This window comes from Equus asinus, chromosome 15, assembly GCF_041296235.1.
Source record: "Equus asinus isolate D_3611 breed Donkey chromosome 15, EquAss-T2T_v2, whole genome shotgun sequence".
Taxonomy (NCBI): domain Eukaryota; kingdom Metazoa; phylum Chordata; class Mammalia; order Perissodactyla; family Equidae; genus Equus; species Equus asinus.
Genome location: NC_091804.1, coordinates 11,435,377 through 11,452,942, shown reverse-complemented (window position 1 = coordinate 11,452,942; position 17,566 = coordinate 11,435,377). Strand labels below are relative to the sequence as shown.

At 38.3% G+C, this 17,566-nt stretch overlaps 1 protein-coding gene across 2 annotated transcripts in view; it reads left to right on the top strand.

Moving 5' to 3' along the window:
• SPTLC3 (serine palmitoyltransferase long chain base subunit 3) overlaps window positions 1-17,566 on the top strand; it is a 145,706-nt gene that overhangs the window by 55,567 nt on the left and 72,573 nt on the right. For both annotated transcript variants that reach the window (XM_014865864.3, XM_014865865.3), the window contains exons 3-4: window positions 824-978; window positions 1,617-1,765. In XM_014865864.3, the coding sequence (XP_014721350.1) occupies window positions 824-978; window positions 1,617-1,765 (304 nt within the window). The remainder of the gene's footprint in view (window positions 1-823; window positions 979-1,616; window positions 1,766-17,566) is intronic.

Here is a 17,566-nt window from a genome sequence, read left to right as displayed (position 1 = left end):
GGCATCCCTGCCCATGGCAATCTCATTCCACCTCATGGCCCATCTCCAAGGCCCCTCCTCCATGCAGCCACCTTGATTCCTCCAGAAGGTGTGACTCTCCTTCTAGCTCTGATCTTACAAACACCCAAAATACTTGATTTAGGCCAAGGTTTTGCACTTTCTGCCTTATACTAACTATCAGGAGTTAGAGGACACAGTCATACATGTCTTGCTTTGAGCCTCAGCTTAATTGCAAATTCCTCAGGCTTGGATTACATGTTATGCAGCAGAATAGTACTGTTACTTCAACTGCAAGAGAAGCCAGTTACCTCCACAAACTCATCAACTTGGTTTCTGGGCCCTCCGCTATATGACAGCCAGCCACCTGCCAACAGGCCCAACAGTTCAAGTTCATCCACATTTCTAAAAACACAATGAGTGAGGGTAGTCAAGTTCAAAAAAGTTAAGGCTAAATTATCATTCAACCAATTTTTTCTGACTAAACTGCTTTGGACATAAACATCTATTGTTACCCTTCAGATGGATTTCCTCAGGAATTCACCGTCTCTGCTACTCATTTTGGGACTTGTGTTATAGTGTCGTCTTTGTTACCTTTATTTTCACAGTTTTTGCTTCCCCCACTAAACTGTACCTTCTTTAAGGATGGAGGCCTCGCAGAGTTATTTGTGGACTCCACCTGTCCCCTTACCCACAGACCCTTGCTCAAAAACTATTTACAGATGGAATAGTTGATGGCTTTTCCAGGTCTTCTCCTAGACTTTGATTGCAAGTGAAATACTAAAAGGGAGAGACCAAAGGTAACCTTCTGCCTCTGTTATTACAGGATTTTGTGCCACTGTATCAAAACTTTGAGAATTTTTACACACGGAATCTTTACATGAGAATCAGAGACAACTGGAACCGGCCCATCTGCAGTGCACCAGGGTCTCTGTTCGACATGCTGGAGAGGGTGTCAGATGACTACAACTGGACGTTTAGGTGAGGCAGCCACCTGGAGGGGCTTGGTTGAAAGAAAATCATTTCAAGGAAGTCTTAGCGTGGGCACCAGGTTACAGATCTGAAAAAACCAAAGCATGCAAATAGCTGGGCTTCCACCATTCAGGCCTTTGCAAGCTCTCATGATGCCAGTGGGGGAAGTCACAGTAATTAAGTCGCCAAGGGTGGCTTGTTTATATTGCAATTAAAGCAAGACCTGTGTCAGAAGGTGCAGGATACACAGAGCCAGCCAAGAAGAGCCTTTTTCAGGTTTATTGACAAATTATACCCTCCTACCTTTTGCAGAAGCAGATAGTGATGACCACAGCTCTTTCTCATTTAGAAAGGTCTTGTTCAAATTTAAACCAGGGCACAGGTATCATGAAAGCAAGCACCCAAGGAAAATTAGGGCTAAGTAACGCTCCATGGCTCAGGATTTGTTTTCCAAATGCCCTTCTCAGCTTCATCACGGGGTTACATTCCTCTAAGGGCAAACTGTTTTGGAGTAACAACGGTGCAAGTCAAAAGAAAATATACTATTTGGGCTAGACCTGAGATCTCTTTGTGAAAGTCTTTTATGGGGCACCAGGACAATATTAAATGTGAAAGCTCTCTGTGCTCACCTGCCCTTCTCGCTGCAGGTATACTGGAAGAATCATCAAAGATGTCATCAACATGGGCTCCTATAACTTCCTTGGCATGGCAGCCAGTTATGATGAATCTATGAGGACAGTAAAGGAAGTTTTAGAGGCATATGGCGTAGGTGTGGCCAGCACCAGACATGAAATGGGTATGTATGTTCATTATTTGGAAATTTTGTCCAGTTGGGTCTTAGATGCCTTGTGTCTACCTCTCAAATCCAGAGCATATCTAGACTTTGTGCCTCAAAAAGCTGTCACAAAAATGCAAAAAGAAAAAGGTATATGGAATTCTTTTTGGAAATTGTAAGCATTATGCTGCTGCCAGGCTGTTTATTAATTGCATGTTTTAATTCTTCAGAATAAATAAAAATGGATCTTTCCTGACCATATTACCTAAAATCACAATTAATGTGCCTCCACCATCAGGTCCTTTCCTGGGTCCTTTCTCCCACTTTTCCTTTTTTTCTTAACAGCTTCATTGAGGTATAATTGATATCCAAAAATACTATACTTATTTAACGTATACAATTTGCTGAGTTCAGACATATGCAGAAACCCATGAAACCATCACCGTAATCAAGGTGATAAATGTATCCATCACCTCAGAAAGTTTTTTATGTACCCCCTTTTTCATGGTAAGAACACTTAGCATGAGATCTACTCTTTTAACAAATATTTTAAGCACACAGTACAGTATTGTTAACTATAGGACTATGTTGTACGGCAGATCTCTAGAACTTGTACATCTTGCATAACTGAAACTTTATACACAGTGACCAACAACTTCTCATTAGCATTTGGCTCTCTCTCCCACTTTTCTTAATGATGTCCATCACTGATCTTGCTTCTGTATGTGTATATTGGCCATCTTTCTTACTAAAATGCAAGCTTCATGAAGGGTGGAATTGGCCTTGTGGACTGTTGTGTTGAAGGAATGATGAATGAGTGAATGAATGGATAAGGTGGAACAGACTGCCTGTTTCTCTCTCTTGTAGCTGAAATATTTTTCTCCTATACAGAGGAGTGAAATCTGTGAGAAGGAAACTTCTGCTCCCCTCTACTTCGGGGAGGAGGGGTGATGCAAGCTTCTCCACTAGGGAGCTTTGCTGATCCTGACACATTGTTTTTTACATGTCATCTCATTTATTACTCACAAAAGTTCTGCACTGTAGTGGGCAGTGCAGGTGGTGTTAGTCCCATCTTATAGAGGAGAACACTAAGGATCATGATAATTGACGTGCCCCCAGTGGCTTGTTAACCGTCTTACCTCCCAGTCCAGCACAGCTTTCTCTACTACAGCAGTTTCCTGTCCAGGATATTATATGCAGGGTTCACCAAGTTCGTTTCAGGCCTGTCTAAGAATCAGAAGTAAATCTGCTGAAAAGGGATTTACTATTAATGAAAAATGAGTCACTTGCCCCTCTTAGATAACCAGTTGGCAAAAGGTTATTACAGTCATGCATGGCATAACAATGTTTTGGTCAACAACAAACTGCATATAGGACAGTGGTCCCGTAAGATTAGTACCATATAGTGTAGGTGTGGAGTAGGCTGTACCATCTTGGTTTATGTAAGTACACTCCATAATGTTCACACAACGATAAAATCACCTAATGACGCATTTCTCAGAATGTACCCCCATCACTAAATGACACATGACTGTATTCAGACCTGTATTCATACCAATTCAAATTGAACATAGTAACTTTTTTATCCACATATTCATTAAATACTTAGCGAAAGCTCTGGAGTTTATAACTGGTTGCCCAGATTTCTTAAGAAAGTCATCTTATTATCTTCACCTTGAGGCATGAGGGCTGGAAATATAAACAGAATATGAAAAGAAGATTCTATTCCAACTAGAAGAACGGGGTTGCCTACGATGCCCCATTTTGAGGGGAAGCAGAGACTGGAAGAATATTCCCTAGTCATAAGAGATATGGAGTCAATAACCTTTGAGGATGTTTCCTCTAGTGCTGGTGACCCCCAACACCATGATTATTAATGAACCAGACAGAAAATACCTTCCTGACTCCCCAACTTGCTGAGACAGAACACTCCCCAATCACAGACAGCAGAAGCTGGAGGGAAGCAGCTTGGCATAGGCAATGGTTTGCCTCCAGTGGAAGCTAGAAATGGAATATGGGGCTCTGACTCTGCAGGCTCAGAAAACCCAGAGAAATTAGACAGAGATGAAAATCCCAGTTTGGACTGCCTGAAGCCTAAATTCCTCTTCCACCTACTCATCCTTTGGAATCGCTGGACCTTTAATATTTATCTGTTTCATTAGCTCTTCAGCTCAAGCCCTAGGAAGAAGATTTTAAGAGGTTTCAAGTAAACAGTGAGAGAGCAAAATAGAAGCCACCCACTTCTATTGTAGGCAAATAGAAGGACTGAAACAAGGATATAAGCAGTCGATAAATAAATAGACAGAGTTCACTTGAAAGTATTCTGCAGCATAAATAGTAACCTTAGCATAGCATGCAAGAATTAGTATCATAATTTTGAATGCCTTTTATTTCAAGAAATACAAGTAACTTTTGGAAAACAAACGCTACATAGTCTTAAGAAAGTGTTTACCAATGTCAGTGGATTAACAGCGAAAATTTGGGAATATAGAAGCTTAACAATTTTTAGTAACCAAAATAGCTTCTTGAGGAACCAAAAGTAAAATGTTTAAGAATGTTTAATCACTTAAAAGTACTTCCCACAGCTTTTTAAAGATAGTTTCTGGGGCCGGCCCCGTGGCCAGGTGGTTAAGTTCCTGCTCTCTGCTTTGGCAGCCCGGGGTTTCACCAGTTCGGATCCTGGGCGTGGACATGGCACCGCTCATCAGGCCATGCTGAGGCGGTGTCCCACACAGCACAACCAGAAGCACTCACAACTAGAATATACAACTATATACTGGGGGCGCTATGGGGAGAAGAAGAAGAAAAAAAAAAGAAGAAGATTGACAACAGTTGTTAGCTCAGGTGCCAATCTTTAAAAAAAAAAAAAAGATAATTTCCAATTTTCTGGGGGCAAAAGAACACAGAAATCATATTACAAAATAGGAAAATTAAACAAAAAGAATCAAGTGGAAGTATTGAAAACATAGTAAAAGGATAGAAGATGACACATATTATTTTGAACAAAAATATTTAACTAGGACTTATTTGCCTACTGAAAGAAAAGGGTTATTTGGCCAAAAACCTAAACTCAACTATGTACTGTGATAAAAAAATGGAGACAACTAAGTTAAAATTGTTTCAAAGAGTGCACAGTAGAAAGATAGGTGCCAGCCAGGCACCTGGTTCCTGCCTGCCTGTTGTAAACCACCACCAAATACCCTCCATGGGCGGCTGAGTCAGCGAAGGAACAGCAAAGAGTAAGCCCAAGAGTAGAGCGGTTTGCCAAGTCTGCACCTGCAAATGTTCAAATAAGCCCCAAATACAGCTGGAAGTGACCCATTTCCAGACAGATATGTACAGAATTGCAAATGCTGTCTTTAAGATGTGAAATGACGTGCTGCCGTTTATTTTCATGTACAACTAAAACATAGTGGAATACAGAATTAAGGAAGGCTTTGAGTCTCCTATGGGTCCACTTAACACTCCACAGGCTGAGGCGGTGGGAGTATTTTTTAGACCCTAAATATGAAGCAGAGTGAAATGGCAATTTGAAGACATAATCAAGCATTTAAAATGTCTGATATCTTAAATTCCTATCTTCTATACTTGTTTTTTGTTAGAATGCTCCCTGATCTAGGCTGTCTCCTTCAAATTGTGTGCCATATGTGACATCTTTGGTAATTACAGGCTACTTTTCCCTAGTGACTTTGTTAATGTGCTGTGAAAGATTACAAACTTTTGAATTTTGCTGTGTGTGAATTACGTTGTGAATTAGTGAACTCTAGACTGAAGAACTTATCAAAAGTTGAAGAGACTGGAACTCAATATTCTTTTTTTAAGGTGGCTTGCCTCCAGATTTTTAGCTAGAAAGTTTCTAGGATTACTGTTTGCAAACAGATTTCAAAACTACATGGATTTTTGTATTTTCAGCACTGGGATTGAAAATTGTGTAAAAATTGTTCATAATGTCTTAGTATTAACATCAAACAATAATCAGTAATATCTTCATCATGCAAGATATTTTCACATTTGATCTTTGAATTTCTTTATCTGAAAGAACTATTCAATTTTTCTGAACGTGGAAGATGTTTATTTGAATCTCTTGCTTTAGTCATGGAAGACGTAGTGCAGCGAACCCTGAGGCAAAGTCAACGTGTACTTGCTCGTTCTTCTTTCATGTGAATTAAGCTTCAAGGAGAGAATAAGCTGAAACTTTACAAATGAATGAACAAACTACATAAATATGTGGCACAAATGTGAACCAAAAGGGAAGCAGCAGTTAAATTTAAGTTATTAAGCGTTAAATGCAATAAGAGACTCATCTTCTGAAAATTATGTGGGAGCCCATGAAAGACTCATCTTATGAAAATTATGTGGGAGCCCAGAATGAGGAAGACCGAAGTCCTGTACCCCATGCATCAAGTCGCACAGCAGAGACATATATGGCTGTTTATTTTTCTGTACAACTGGAAATTAGTAGGATAATGAATTATGGGAGCATTTAAAATCACGTGGGTCAATTTAATATTCCACAGGCTGATTAGAAACAAAATCAAGAAAAACAAAAAGTGTAGTAGTCATAGGAGACCATAGGAAACAGTGATAGGAGACCCTGAAAAACAAAGAAGGCAAAATAATAAACAAAGACATAGAGGACATGAATAATGTCATTATTGAGTTTAACTTAATGTTTATATATTGAATGCTGAACCTCAAAACATATTGCTTGTATACTTCATCTTTTTAAATAGTTACTAAATTTTCACAAAAATTACCCATGTATTATGCCACCAAAAAAAGCACTCATTAAATTTCAAAAAGTGGAATCTACAGAGGTCACATTCTTGAATCACAGGGAAACAAAACTAAGAATTAATAACAAAATTAGAAATAAATCCTTTTTTAAAAAATCACTTGGTTTTAAAGCCCTCTCCTAAGTGACTCTTGAATCAAAAAGAAAATGAAATTATAGTTATATCAGACATAGAAATTAACAATTATAGGAACACCATAGGATCCAGCTAGTTGTGCACGTGGAGGAAAAATATAGTCTTACTTTACGAAAGAAGAGAGATTGAAGCTGGTACACTAAACAGCCAATGCAGTAAGAAATAAAAGGAAAGCAAAGATATTGAATTATTAAACATAAAAACAGAAACTTATGAGGTAGAGAAGAGTAATTTCTATTGGGCTGAGGCGTCTGTATTTTAATAAGTCACTAGAGGTGATTCTAATGAGCAGCCAGAGTTGACAACCGCTGAGCTAGCATAACCCTGATCCTGAAATTTTACAAACGAGCTTAATAAAAGGAAAATTATAAGGCAATGATACTTAGAAAAAAATTATATAAAAAATTGGCTTGCAAATCCAACAGTGTATTCAAATAACAGGATACCATGATCCAGTACTTCTATTCAGGGACTGTAAGGATAGTTAGTTCAACAATAAGACAATTTATAGAGCTGAAAGATTCAAGAAGAAAGCATATGATTATCTTGATAGATGTTGCTAAAGCATTTATAAAATTCAGTATTCATTCCTATAAAACTTGTAATAGAATAAAAATAAGAGATTCCTGAATGGAATAAAAAATATCTACTTCAAAGAGACTATACTACACTTTGTGATGGAACGCTAGAAGCTTTCACTTTAAAGTCAGGAAAAAGATCAAGATGTGTTTTTACCAGCATTTTTAATAACCTTTGGAAGTTCTACACAACATAGTTAATCATTCATTGTTCATTCTTTAAGTCAATAAATATTTATTGAATGACGACCTCGTGACAGAATAAGAAGTAAAAGTACAATAAAAGAAGAGACACACTAACCATTATTTGCAGATAATCCGATTGTTCACTTCTCTGGTTTTCAAGCTATGATTTGTGAGGAGAAAAGGGGACCTCTGAAGGGGCTGTTTTTGGGGCCACGATAAAGATGAGGGGCAACTGAGTGGGAGGGGCAGAGTTTAGCCCACTTTTTTCCATTTCACATATTTAAATAATCAAACAGTATCAGGAAAAATAAACGCTTAATAAAGAATTCAATAAACACCAATTTTTAAAATTCATATAGTAAAGTCAATAATCAACAAACAGATAAGAGGATATACTGGGGAAAATATTAATAAATATGAGCAAAAATAGCAAACACAGGGAATACACATTTTAAAAATGTGTAGAACCTATTTGAAGAAAACTATAAAACTTTTATAAAAGACTTAAAAGAAGACTTGAAAAAAACAGAGAGAAATACCATATTCTAGAAGGGAATGACTCAGTATCGTAGTTCTATCAACACTTCCCCAAATGAATGTATAAATTGAACACAATCCTAATGACATTAATGGACAGGGTGAGGGATGGGTGGGTCTAAATCAAAAGTCTAGAGACAGACACAACTTGTCACACTCATTTGTATATAATAACAATATTTCAAATCACATCATCACTAGTGCTGTGATGGGTAGCTCTCATATAAGGTAATGTCAGATTCCTATCTCATACATTACATCTAGGTAAGTTACACTTAGGTGTATCAAGGCATTTGAGATTGAAATGTAAAAAATAAGAATAGCTACCACCAGAAATAACTACATAAATAAAATTGAAACTGAATGAATGACTGAATCGATGAATGAATGAGCAAAAGAACAGAATAAAACTACTGGGACAATTCAAATAGAAAATGCACTTGTGTGAGTTCCTTGGTAAGGGCCCTCCCAGGAATGTCAGACTGTAGCTCCTCTGACGTGAGCAATGCCTCCGTCTTAGTCTGTTTGGACTGCTAGAACAAAATACCACAGACTGAGTGGCTTATAAACCACAGAAGTTTATTTCTCACAGTTTTAGAGGCTGAAAGACTGAGATCAGGGTGCCAACATGGTTGGATGAGGGCCCCCATCCATGTTGCAAACTTCTCTGCTGTATCTTCATATGGTAGAAGGGACAGGCCAGCTCTCTGGGGCCTCTTTCATAAGGGCACTAATCCTATTCACGAGGGCTCTGTCCTCATGACCTAATCACCTCCCAAAGCCCCACCTCCTAATATCATCCCGTGGGGAATTGGGTTTTCAGCATATGAATTTTGAGGCAACACAAACATTCAGACCTTAGTGGCCTCTTCTCTAGCTTGTCACTTATGATGACCTCTCAGTTCTATAATCCATAATCACCTCCAATCTTTTCCAGTGGAACTCACCTCCCCGGACAGAAGGGCCTCTTATGGGGGAGGGATCCATTTTAAATGACCTCCAGGCTGACTCCATGCAACACAAGCCACTCTGGTCCATGGAAAACAGGCGCTCCTCCTGTTAGAGGAGAGGCAGCTTGCTCCCAACCCAACCCCTAGCCACAACTGTTTGCCCTTCAGCTTTCTCAAGCCTGAGTCAGACAGCAGTCTACTGTGTCCTCCTGCTCCGGGGAACCAGAGAAAGCACTCCCAGAAACCTTAAGGGAAAAGATCCAACAAACTAAAATGTTTAAACTTCTGTCCACACAAACAATGTCAACACAGTTAAAAATAAAAGTATAAAATTAGAAAATGTTATTCTCAACATGCAAGACAAAATATTAATATTCTTAACATGTAAAGACTCTCACAAATCAAAAGGAAAAAGAACACCCGAATTTGAGAAGTGGGCCAAGATTTTGACAAAGTTCAAAACGTGCAAAACTGCACAGTCAGGATAGTGTGATGTTTCTCGACCTTTTTTTCATTATCACCCTCTCCCGTGATATCCACAGATATACTGTTCATCTGCTTATAGAGTACATGGACATCTGTACTTTGTACATAAATACAGTAAGACATCCCCCTTCCAAGAATCAATTTGCAACCCTTTGGGGGCAGTTGAGAACTGTTGAGAATGCACTCGATAGCCGTTACCTTTGTGGGGAAGTGGATGGTGACCAGGATGTGGCACAAAGGGACTTCCTGGGTGCTGTTTATATTCTGTTTTTTCATCTTAATGCAATTGTATGTATGCGTTTTATGAAACTTTATATACATCTTTTGGAACTTCATAGAGCTCTATACTTACAATCTGTTTCCTTTCCTATATGTAAGTTTATATTTTAATGAAAATTTTACATAAAAAGGTAGATCCATTACACAAATGGGCAATTAAGTAAAAAGAAATATAAGTGGCCAATGAGCCTGTAGAAAATAGTCTTCCCCATTGATAACCAAAGAATGATTAAGACACAGATACACCATTTTTCACTTGATTGGCAAAAGTTAAAGAAAGTAATATCCTGTAGTTTCAAAGGAGTGAAGAAAAGGGCACCCTTATATATTGTTGATAGGGTAAATTGGAGGGAAATTTGAAAATGTATCAACAGCAAGCCATTGAACTCAGCAATCCCTTTTTGAGAAATTTTATCTTAAAAAATTTGAATAAGTGTTCAAAGATGTATGTTCAAGGATAATCACTGCAATGTCATTCATAATAGTAGAAATTGGAGAAATAAGTGAGTTTCCAGCAATAAGAAATTGATTAAATATACTTGGTAGATCTGTTTAACATAATATTATTGAGCCATTTGAAATTATAGTGTAGTTACTCAGCACCACCTTTGAGAGCAAAGGCTCTGGGATTACGTTACGTGACTTCAAATCCTAGTTCTTCCTTTCAACTAGCTAGAGGCTGAGATAAGCTATGTGCCTTCCTAGTCCTCAATTTTCTCCTCTGTAAAATGGAAAATGCATTGTCGAGAATAAAACCAGTTATAGAACAGTTTGTATATCATGAGTCCATTTTTAAAAATATTTTTTACATGAATATCTGCATCGATAAAGGTTGTTATATTTTATTTTATAGTATTTTCTAAATTTTTCACAATGATCTCATATTTCTTGGGTTAATTATTTTCTTAAAAGTCAACAGGAGCTTAAAACGAAGGCACAGTCTTATGAAAATAGTTCTGGTGCTTCCAGACAGTGCCACGGAATTAGACTGACCAGATTTTCCATTCTATTGGAGGGACCCTGCTGCAGGCCGTGTGGATTCTTTGGCTTAAACCAGTGGTTCTCAAACTTGAGCTCACATCAGAATCATCTGCAGGACTTGGAAAAACACAGGTTGTTGACCCCATCTACAGAGTTTCTGATTCAGTAGGTGTGGAATAGGACCCTGGATTTTGCATTTCTAATGAGTTCCCAGGTGATGTTGATGCTGCTGCTCTGGGGATCACACTTTGGGAACCGTTGGACATGATCTAGCCTGGCTGACTTAGTCAAAAATTTTCTAAAACGCAATGGTCTTTTGCTTGGTATGAAGTGAACATCACATACACCTGGGAGATGGAGTCTATTAATAAAAACGGGAAAGTAGGTGATATACACCCCAGAAAACCAGTGAAACAAGTTGATTTTGATCTGTGAGTGTATCCTGATGCAATTCCTAGTCCAGATTTCCAAATTCGGGGAGGTTTATACTCAGGCATGCTAGATAGAAGCTTTTGTTTCCTTTCTTCCTCCTCCCCTGCTTTTATTCTGTAATGGTGTGTAGCTTCTTTGTCTTTCTTTCCCTGAGTACTGAATGGTTAAGAGCGGACATGTAGGAACAGCATATTATTTGAATGCATAGACTCTAGAAGCCCTTTGTGCTTCCATAGTTTCATCTAGCACTTGTAGTCAGAAGATCACTTCTAAGAAAACAAACTCATGGAACAACACAAGACTAATTCTGTGCCAATGAAAGCTCATCTCTACTTGGAGACTTTCCTTCCTTTGAGAAGGAAAACCTTGTGCTTGGTTCATCTCATCAGGGAAAGCTAAATAGCATGCTTACTGAATAAACAGTCTAGGTGAGAACATTCATTCAAAGAATAATTGCAATTTCCAGATGTATCCTTCAAATATCTTCATCTTAAAGACATCAGAAAGGACAGGTTGACTTAGGAATCAAGGCAACTGGATATAATAGGAAATCCTTTTCCATTCTCAAGTTTCAGATGTGATTTTCATGTTAGTTGTAATGTACAAATTTGCTGAAATTTCTATTTCTCAGTTTGAGAACATTGTCCTTAATCATTAGTTTGTCTCTCTCTTTATCTTACTGACAAGTTCTCTGCTATCATAATTCAAATTATCAAGGCTCTTCTTGTGTATCTCTCTCATATTTGTAGCTAGATCCAAGAAATGTGCAGTCTTGTTAACCTGAGCTATTGAAAAAGGGGCTAGCCTGAATTTGCAAAACATCTAAATTAAAGCATATTTCAAATAAACATCAGCTTATGACCTTCAGCTTCCTCTAGGTATGAGCAGTTTCTCGGAAATTGCTACCAAGTAGAGATCTTGCTTTCTTAAATAAAAAAAGCAAGTTTAATTAACACATTTTTATGCAAATATATGCTATAAACATGCTTTAAAGCAGTGGATTCCATTAGGCTGTAAACATCCCCATCCCAATTAGTTTTACCTTGTTAATTCACACAGAAAAACCTTTCTTCATAAGCGTGCCAGTTCCTCTCAGACCAAATTATTGTAAATTCTGATTTAATGAGATAACATTACATTTCTCTCAAGCCTCTTTATTTTCCTTTAAGAGTATTTGTAAGGGAAGAGGGGCTCTCAGAGGAATTGTTTGGGAGTAGGAAAACAAAAGTGTATCTTGGTTTCTGAAAGTCTTGGCAATTTCTTGATACCTGTTAGAGTTCTGACAAGGTAATTGCCCTTCTCTTGGCTGTGATAGAAATTACAGCGTAGCAGATTTTGACTAGCAGGGATGTTTCTGCAAGTGTAGAATTTGGCCCCGTAGGCTCAACAAAGGCAGCAAGCATATCAATTCAAGAAGATATGCCCATCATTTTACCTAAGTATAATACTTGCTAGCAAGGTAACACCTGGGATGATTGAACAAAGTTGAAACTCATAGAATTTCAGAATATGTCGATCATCTACCGCCTTCCCTTCATCTACACGAATACCATAAGATGAGACACATGAAGCCTAGGGATTTTTTAATGACCTGCCAATGTTCATGTAGTCAGTAGTTTGAGAAGTTAAGGCTAGACAGCAGTTCTGTGGAGTCCTACTGAAGAGCTCTTTGCACTACCTCATACTGTTCACAGCTAAAACCAGAGACTGTCTACATCAGGGGTCATCAAACTAACCCAGCTGACCCTGTTTTCATACTGTCCTCAAATTACAAATAGTTTTTACAGCTGAAAAAATAAAAATAACAATAATATTTTGTGACGTGAAATTATATGAAATTCAAATTTCAGTGTCCATAAATAAAGTTTTGTTGGAACACAGCCACACTCATTCTTTTGTGTATTGTCTGTGACTGTTTCTATTTTATAATGGCAGAGATGAATAGTTGCAACAGAGAGTATATAGTCTCTCCGGCCCTCTATGAAAAGTTTGTTGACATAGACAAGTACTTGTGGTCATAGCAACTTGGGAAGAAGAATCCTCTGGATTTAATAGGAATTGCCAGATTTCCAAATCCAGTGCCCATCAGCATACATCAAACTTTAGTCTCTTTTACTTCATTTAGACTAAAGCTTTTGTTACATCCAAATATACTAAGCATACAGATTAACTTTCAATGACATGGGCACCTGTATATATCCTTTAAAGCCATTGATATCAACTTGAGGAAGATCGAGGACATCATCGATGTCTACCCCTAACTTTCTACATTCAGGTGATTGTCTGTGGGAACAGGAGCATTTCAAATGGCAAAAGTACTACTTAACAGAAATGTAATACTTACCCCTCTATTCTATACCCTCCTTACAATGCAAAAGAGTTAGATGGAGGTTTAATTGAAGTCACTTATCATCTTGGCACTTGTGTTTCTTCTAATACACAGGACGTAACCTAAACGTGTGGCCTGACTTTTCACCAAGTGTTGGCTTGCAGCACTGAGAAGACTTGAGTTGCAGAGTCAAGGAATTTATCCAGGCTTCTCCTATTTTTCTTCTATCTATTTCATGTATCTTTCCTATTCCTTTAGGGCAAACGTGTGTTTATATTCTTTTGTACTCTACCCCAACCTGGACACCCTATGTGCTGTGTCATTTAGTTAGTCAAGAAGGAGTAGAATAAACTCTACAAGTGAAGAGCTGGAACTGAAAGACTACACAGGAACCTATATGTTAATCTCCATGCATGCTACGTAGCAGAACCTACCCATTTTGTCATGCACCATTTCCAGGCTTAATTCTCTGCCATTTAATGGAAGTGAAATACAGAAAGAATAATGAAGTCAGAGAACTCAGTGTTGACAAGGTCCCTAGTGTTTAGTCTAACTTCCTTTTAAGAAATAGCATACCAAACCCAGAAAGTCTCAATAACTTTCCCAAGGTCACATAGCTATTAAATGAAAAGGCCATGTGAATCACAAACTCAGGTGTGCAGAGTGTTCAAGTTTTTGTTTCTTAACAAGTTAAAGTTAAATCAAATCCCTGATCTAGCTGTTCTACTTTTAGTCTGTGTTGGGGCTGTCATTCATCAAAACAGAGCAAAGGTTCTAGGGTATTATGCAGCTCCCAAACATCAGGGGTGTCTCCCCAGTCTTTGGTCCCCTGTTGAGAGACCCACTATTTCAGTGAACACAATCCCTATGGTCCAGCAGCCCAGGTGTCTCTGTCTCATGCTGGGGGCTGAGGAGAGCCTGGTGAGGATAGAAAGCCCAGTGTCTAGCATTCAAGCTACCCTCATGCACCTTGCAGCTGTCCCTAGGCAGCTACCACCAAGAGATGTACATGGATTGATTGACCCCAGTCTTGATCAAATCCCCCTCACCCTCTCTGCTTCCCAGATACTCTGATTTCTCTCTTCTAGTACATCTAGTATAATCCCTTCAACTTGTGTAAGGTTTTTCCAAAGACAGAACGGAAGCAATTTCCACTTTGGGCCCTATATCATGAATCTCTCTAGAAACAAAAGGCTAAATAGTGCCTGGCTACCCACCAGACTGGACACACATGGAATAAGGAAGAAAAGAGGGTATTCTAAGAGCTTTTGGGTGATGAGCTGAAAGGTAGAATCCTTTAGGTAGAAGAATTGATTCTGGTTTTAAGGCAAGATTCACCAGTTCAAGCAAAATGGCTCACATGTAGACTGATAGCCATGGGAACAACTGAATAGCCAGTTGAGCCAACTGGCAGCTTGCCATGATCCATGACAGCCTGCTTCTAGATCAGGTCTAAGGAACAACCCACAAACAGGATATTCTGGACGAGAAGTGACTACATCACAGTTTGGAAAATAATCTTCACATGTTCCACACAGAGAAATGGTGGTTGTGAAACAGGCTTGTTAATAACACCCATACTCTTTACAACTAATCAGCATCAATATTAAGGCCAGCAATCTTTACGTTTTGCCTAAAGAGTATGAGCCAGTAGATATCAATAAAAATCCAGCAGAAGTATGTCGTCCATAAACATATTATTGGTACTATTTCCTGAATCAGGTTTTTATTGATAAAAAGACTAAGGAAAAGACTAAAGTCATAGAGAGAAACGGAAATAAAAATTATTGTGGATTTATTTGTACCTTTAGTTAGGACTATAGCCATGCTCTCTTGGGATTAAAAAATACCCATTTTTATACACCAAAGACAAAATGTTGAATCTAATTTCTAGAACTACTCAAGTACTCAGACCACCAACTGCAACTTGACATGACTCAGTCACCTCAATTCAATCAGGGTAGGGCCTGAATGTTTATAGAAAGCAAGCTGGTTAAGCTTCTAGTGACTGCTTTGTTTCCCTAAGGTCTTCCTAATTTTTATTTCTTGAATGTGAAGACGAGGAGGAAGAAAGCAGCACTCGATTAATACAAAGGAGTCATACTTTTATTATTCCTTAATGAACCCCACTCCACTCCAGACCAGCCAAGTCTAACTTTTAAAGTCATGGCTTCTTGAAGTAGAAAATGCCCGGCCATCCTGGGAATTTCTCAGATCTGTTTATGAAATTTGAACTATGAATGCTAAACAGTGAAATTCCACGATAATGTGGGTTGGGAGTAGAAACTGTTGTTTTCTACAAATGAAGGTAACTCCTAAATGCAAAACCACTCATAAACTCAGCTGTGAGACATCTGGTCATAGAAATTGGTATATCTGAAAATTACTTTACTAACCACCTGACCACTGGAAATCCAGAAGAAGGCTGGTATCTGGAGACCTCATATGGATACCTGCACTTCCTCTCTTCTCCCTCTGTTTAAGCCAGGGCTAATAATAGAGACATCGTAGTGGGCAATTTTTCAGGATGTTCTTAGAGATACTCACTTCTCATTAGTTGATTGACTGTTTCATTGCTTATAACACATCCCATATTATCCTAAGGAGTTTTAGTGATGCAACTGTTATAGGTAAACCCATGTGATGGCAGATTTAGGGAAGACGAAGGTGGAGGAAGACATAATAAAGATTCATTGTGAACTTCTACTCATGTACTTCTAGGTGACTAGGCCAGGAAACAGTTGTCCCCTGACCCTCTGGGCAGGAAAGGCTCACGGGGAAAGTTACCAAGTCGACAAAGTTTGGCCATCCTCCATCCTTGTTGGAGGCTTTCTTCAGGTATGAGTGTTTTCAAGCTGGTGGTCACTGCCTAGTCACCCTGTTGCCCTGGCATCACGTGGCTTCTTGACCTTCTTCCCTGTGCCCTGCCCTACTCTAGGCTCAGTCTTGGCTTCATTCTCTACCAAAAGACACCCTGCAACTCAACAACCTACTATGTGCCAGTACTGTGTTAGGCACTGTAGTTGTCAAGACGAACATCTCACATACAGTATCTGCACAGTGAGGTCTCATTCTGTAATAAAGAAGATTGTCCCATGAACATCCTCAGTTCAATTTAATAATGCTATAATCATTATGTGATGAAGCTTACGCGATCTCAGAAGAGGAAATGACCAGTTTTTCCTTGGGAAACTGAGAACAGCATCCAAGAAAAGATGTCATGTTAGGTGGATCTCAAAGAGTGAGTGGGAGCTGCAAGAAGACCATTCTATGGAGGAAAGAGAGCTCCCAACATCAGAGAAGCCTAAAACAAGACCTCTCCCAAACTCTCCAGAAACTTCAAGGAGAGGTAGCCAGAGGCTTCTCAGGTGGTTAGCAGAAGAGCTGGAGCCAGAACCCAAGTTTCCTCATGCCCAGGCCAGTGGTCTTTTCATTACCTATTCTTGGGGCCATTGCCTCCGGGATGCGGTTCCTGTTGGGTAAAAACAAATCTGATAAATGATTGTGTGCCCATGTTTTATCTTTAAATTTCAGTTTCTCTTCTTACTCTACAATATATCTTTGATAATAAAAACTCTCAAGTTATAATTTAAATTTTTAACTTTTTCCCCCAAATCTTGAATAAAATTGACTCTGCTAGAATACTTGTTTTACTATGGTTTCTGATCATTTGAGAGAGAAATAAATTCTGGTTTGAGAAGAAAGGCAACCAGGAATCTTCTGTTAAGCGTATCATCTAGAGCAGCAGTGTCCAATAAAAACATAATGGAAGATACACAAGTAATTTAAATTTTCCTAGTAGCCACATTTAAAAAAGTTAAAAAAATAAACTTAGTCTCATAATACATTTTATTTGACCCAATATATCCAAAATATTATCATTTAAACATGTAATCAATATAAAAATATTAATGAGCTATTTTACATTATTTTTATTGCTGTACTAAGCCTTCAAAAAATGGCGTATATTTTCCCTTACAGCACATCTCAGTTCAGACACTAAATTTTCATTGGTTAAAGTGAAATAAGTGGAATATAATCCTACCAAAATAATAAAGTTTAGAGGAAATACTTTACAGTGCTTCAGGTTTAAAATTTAAACTAACTAAAATTAAATAAAATTTAAAACTCAG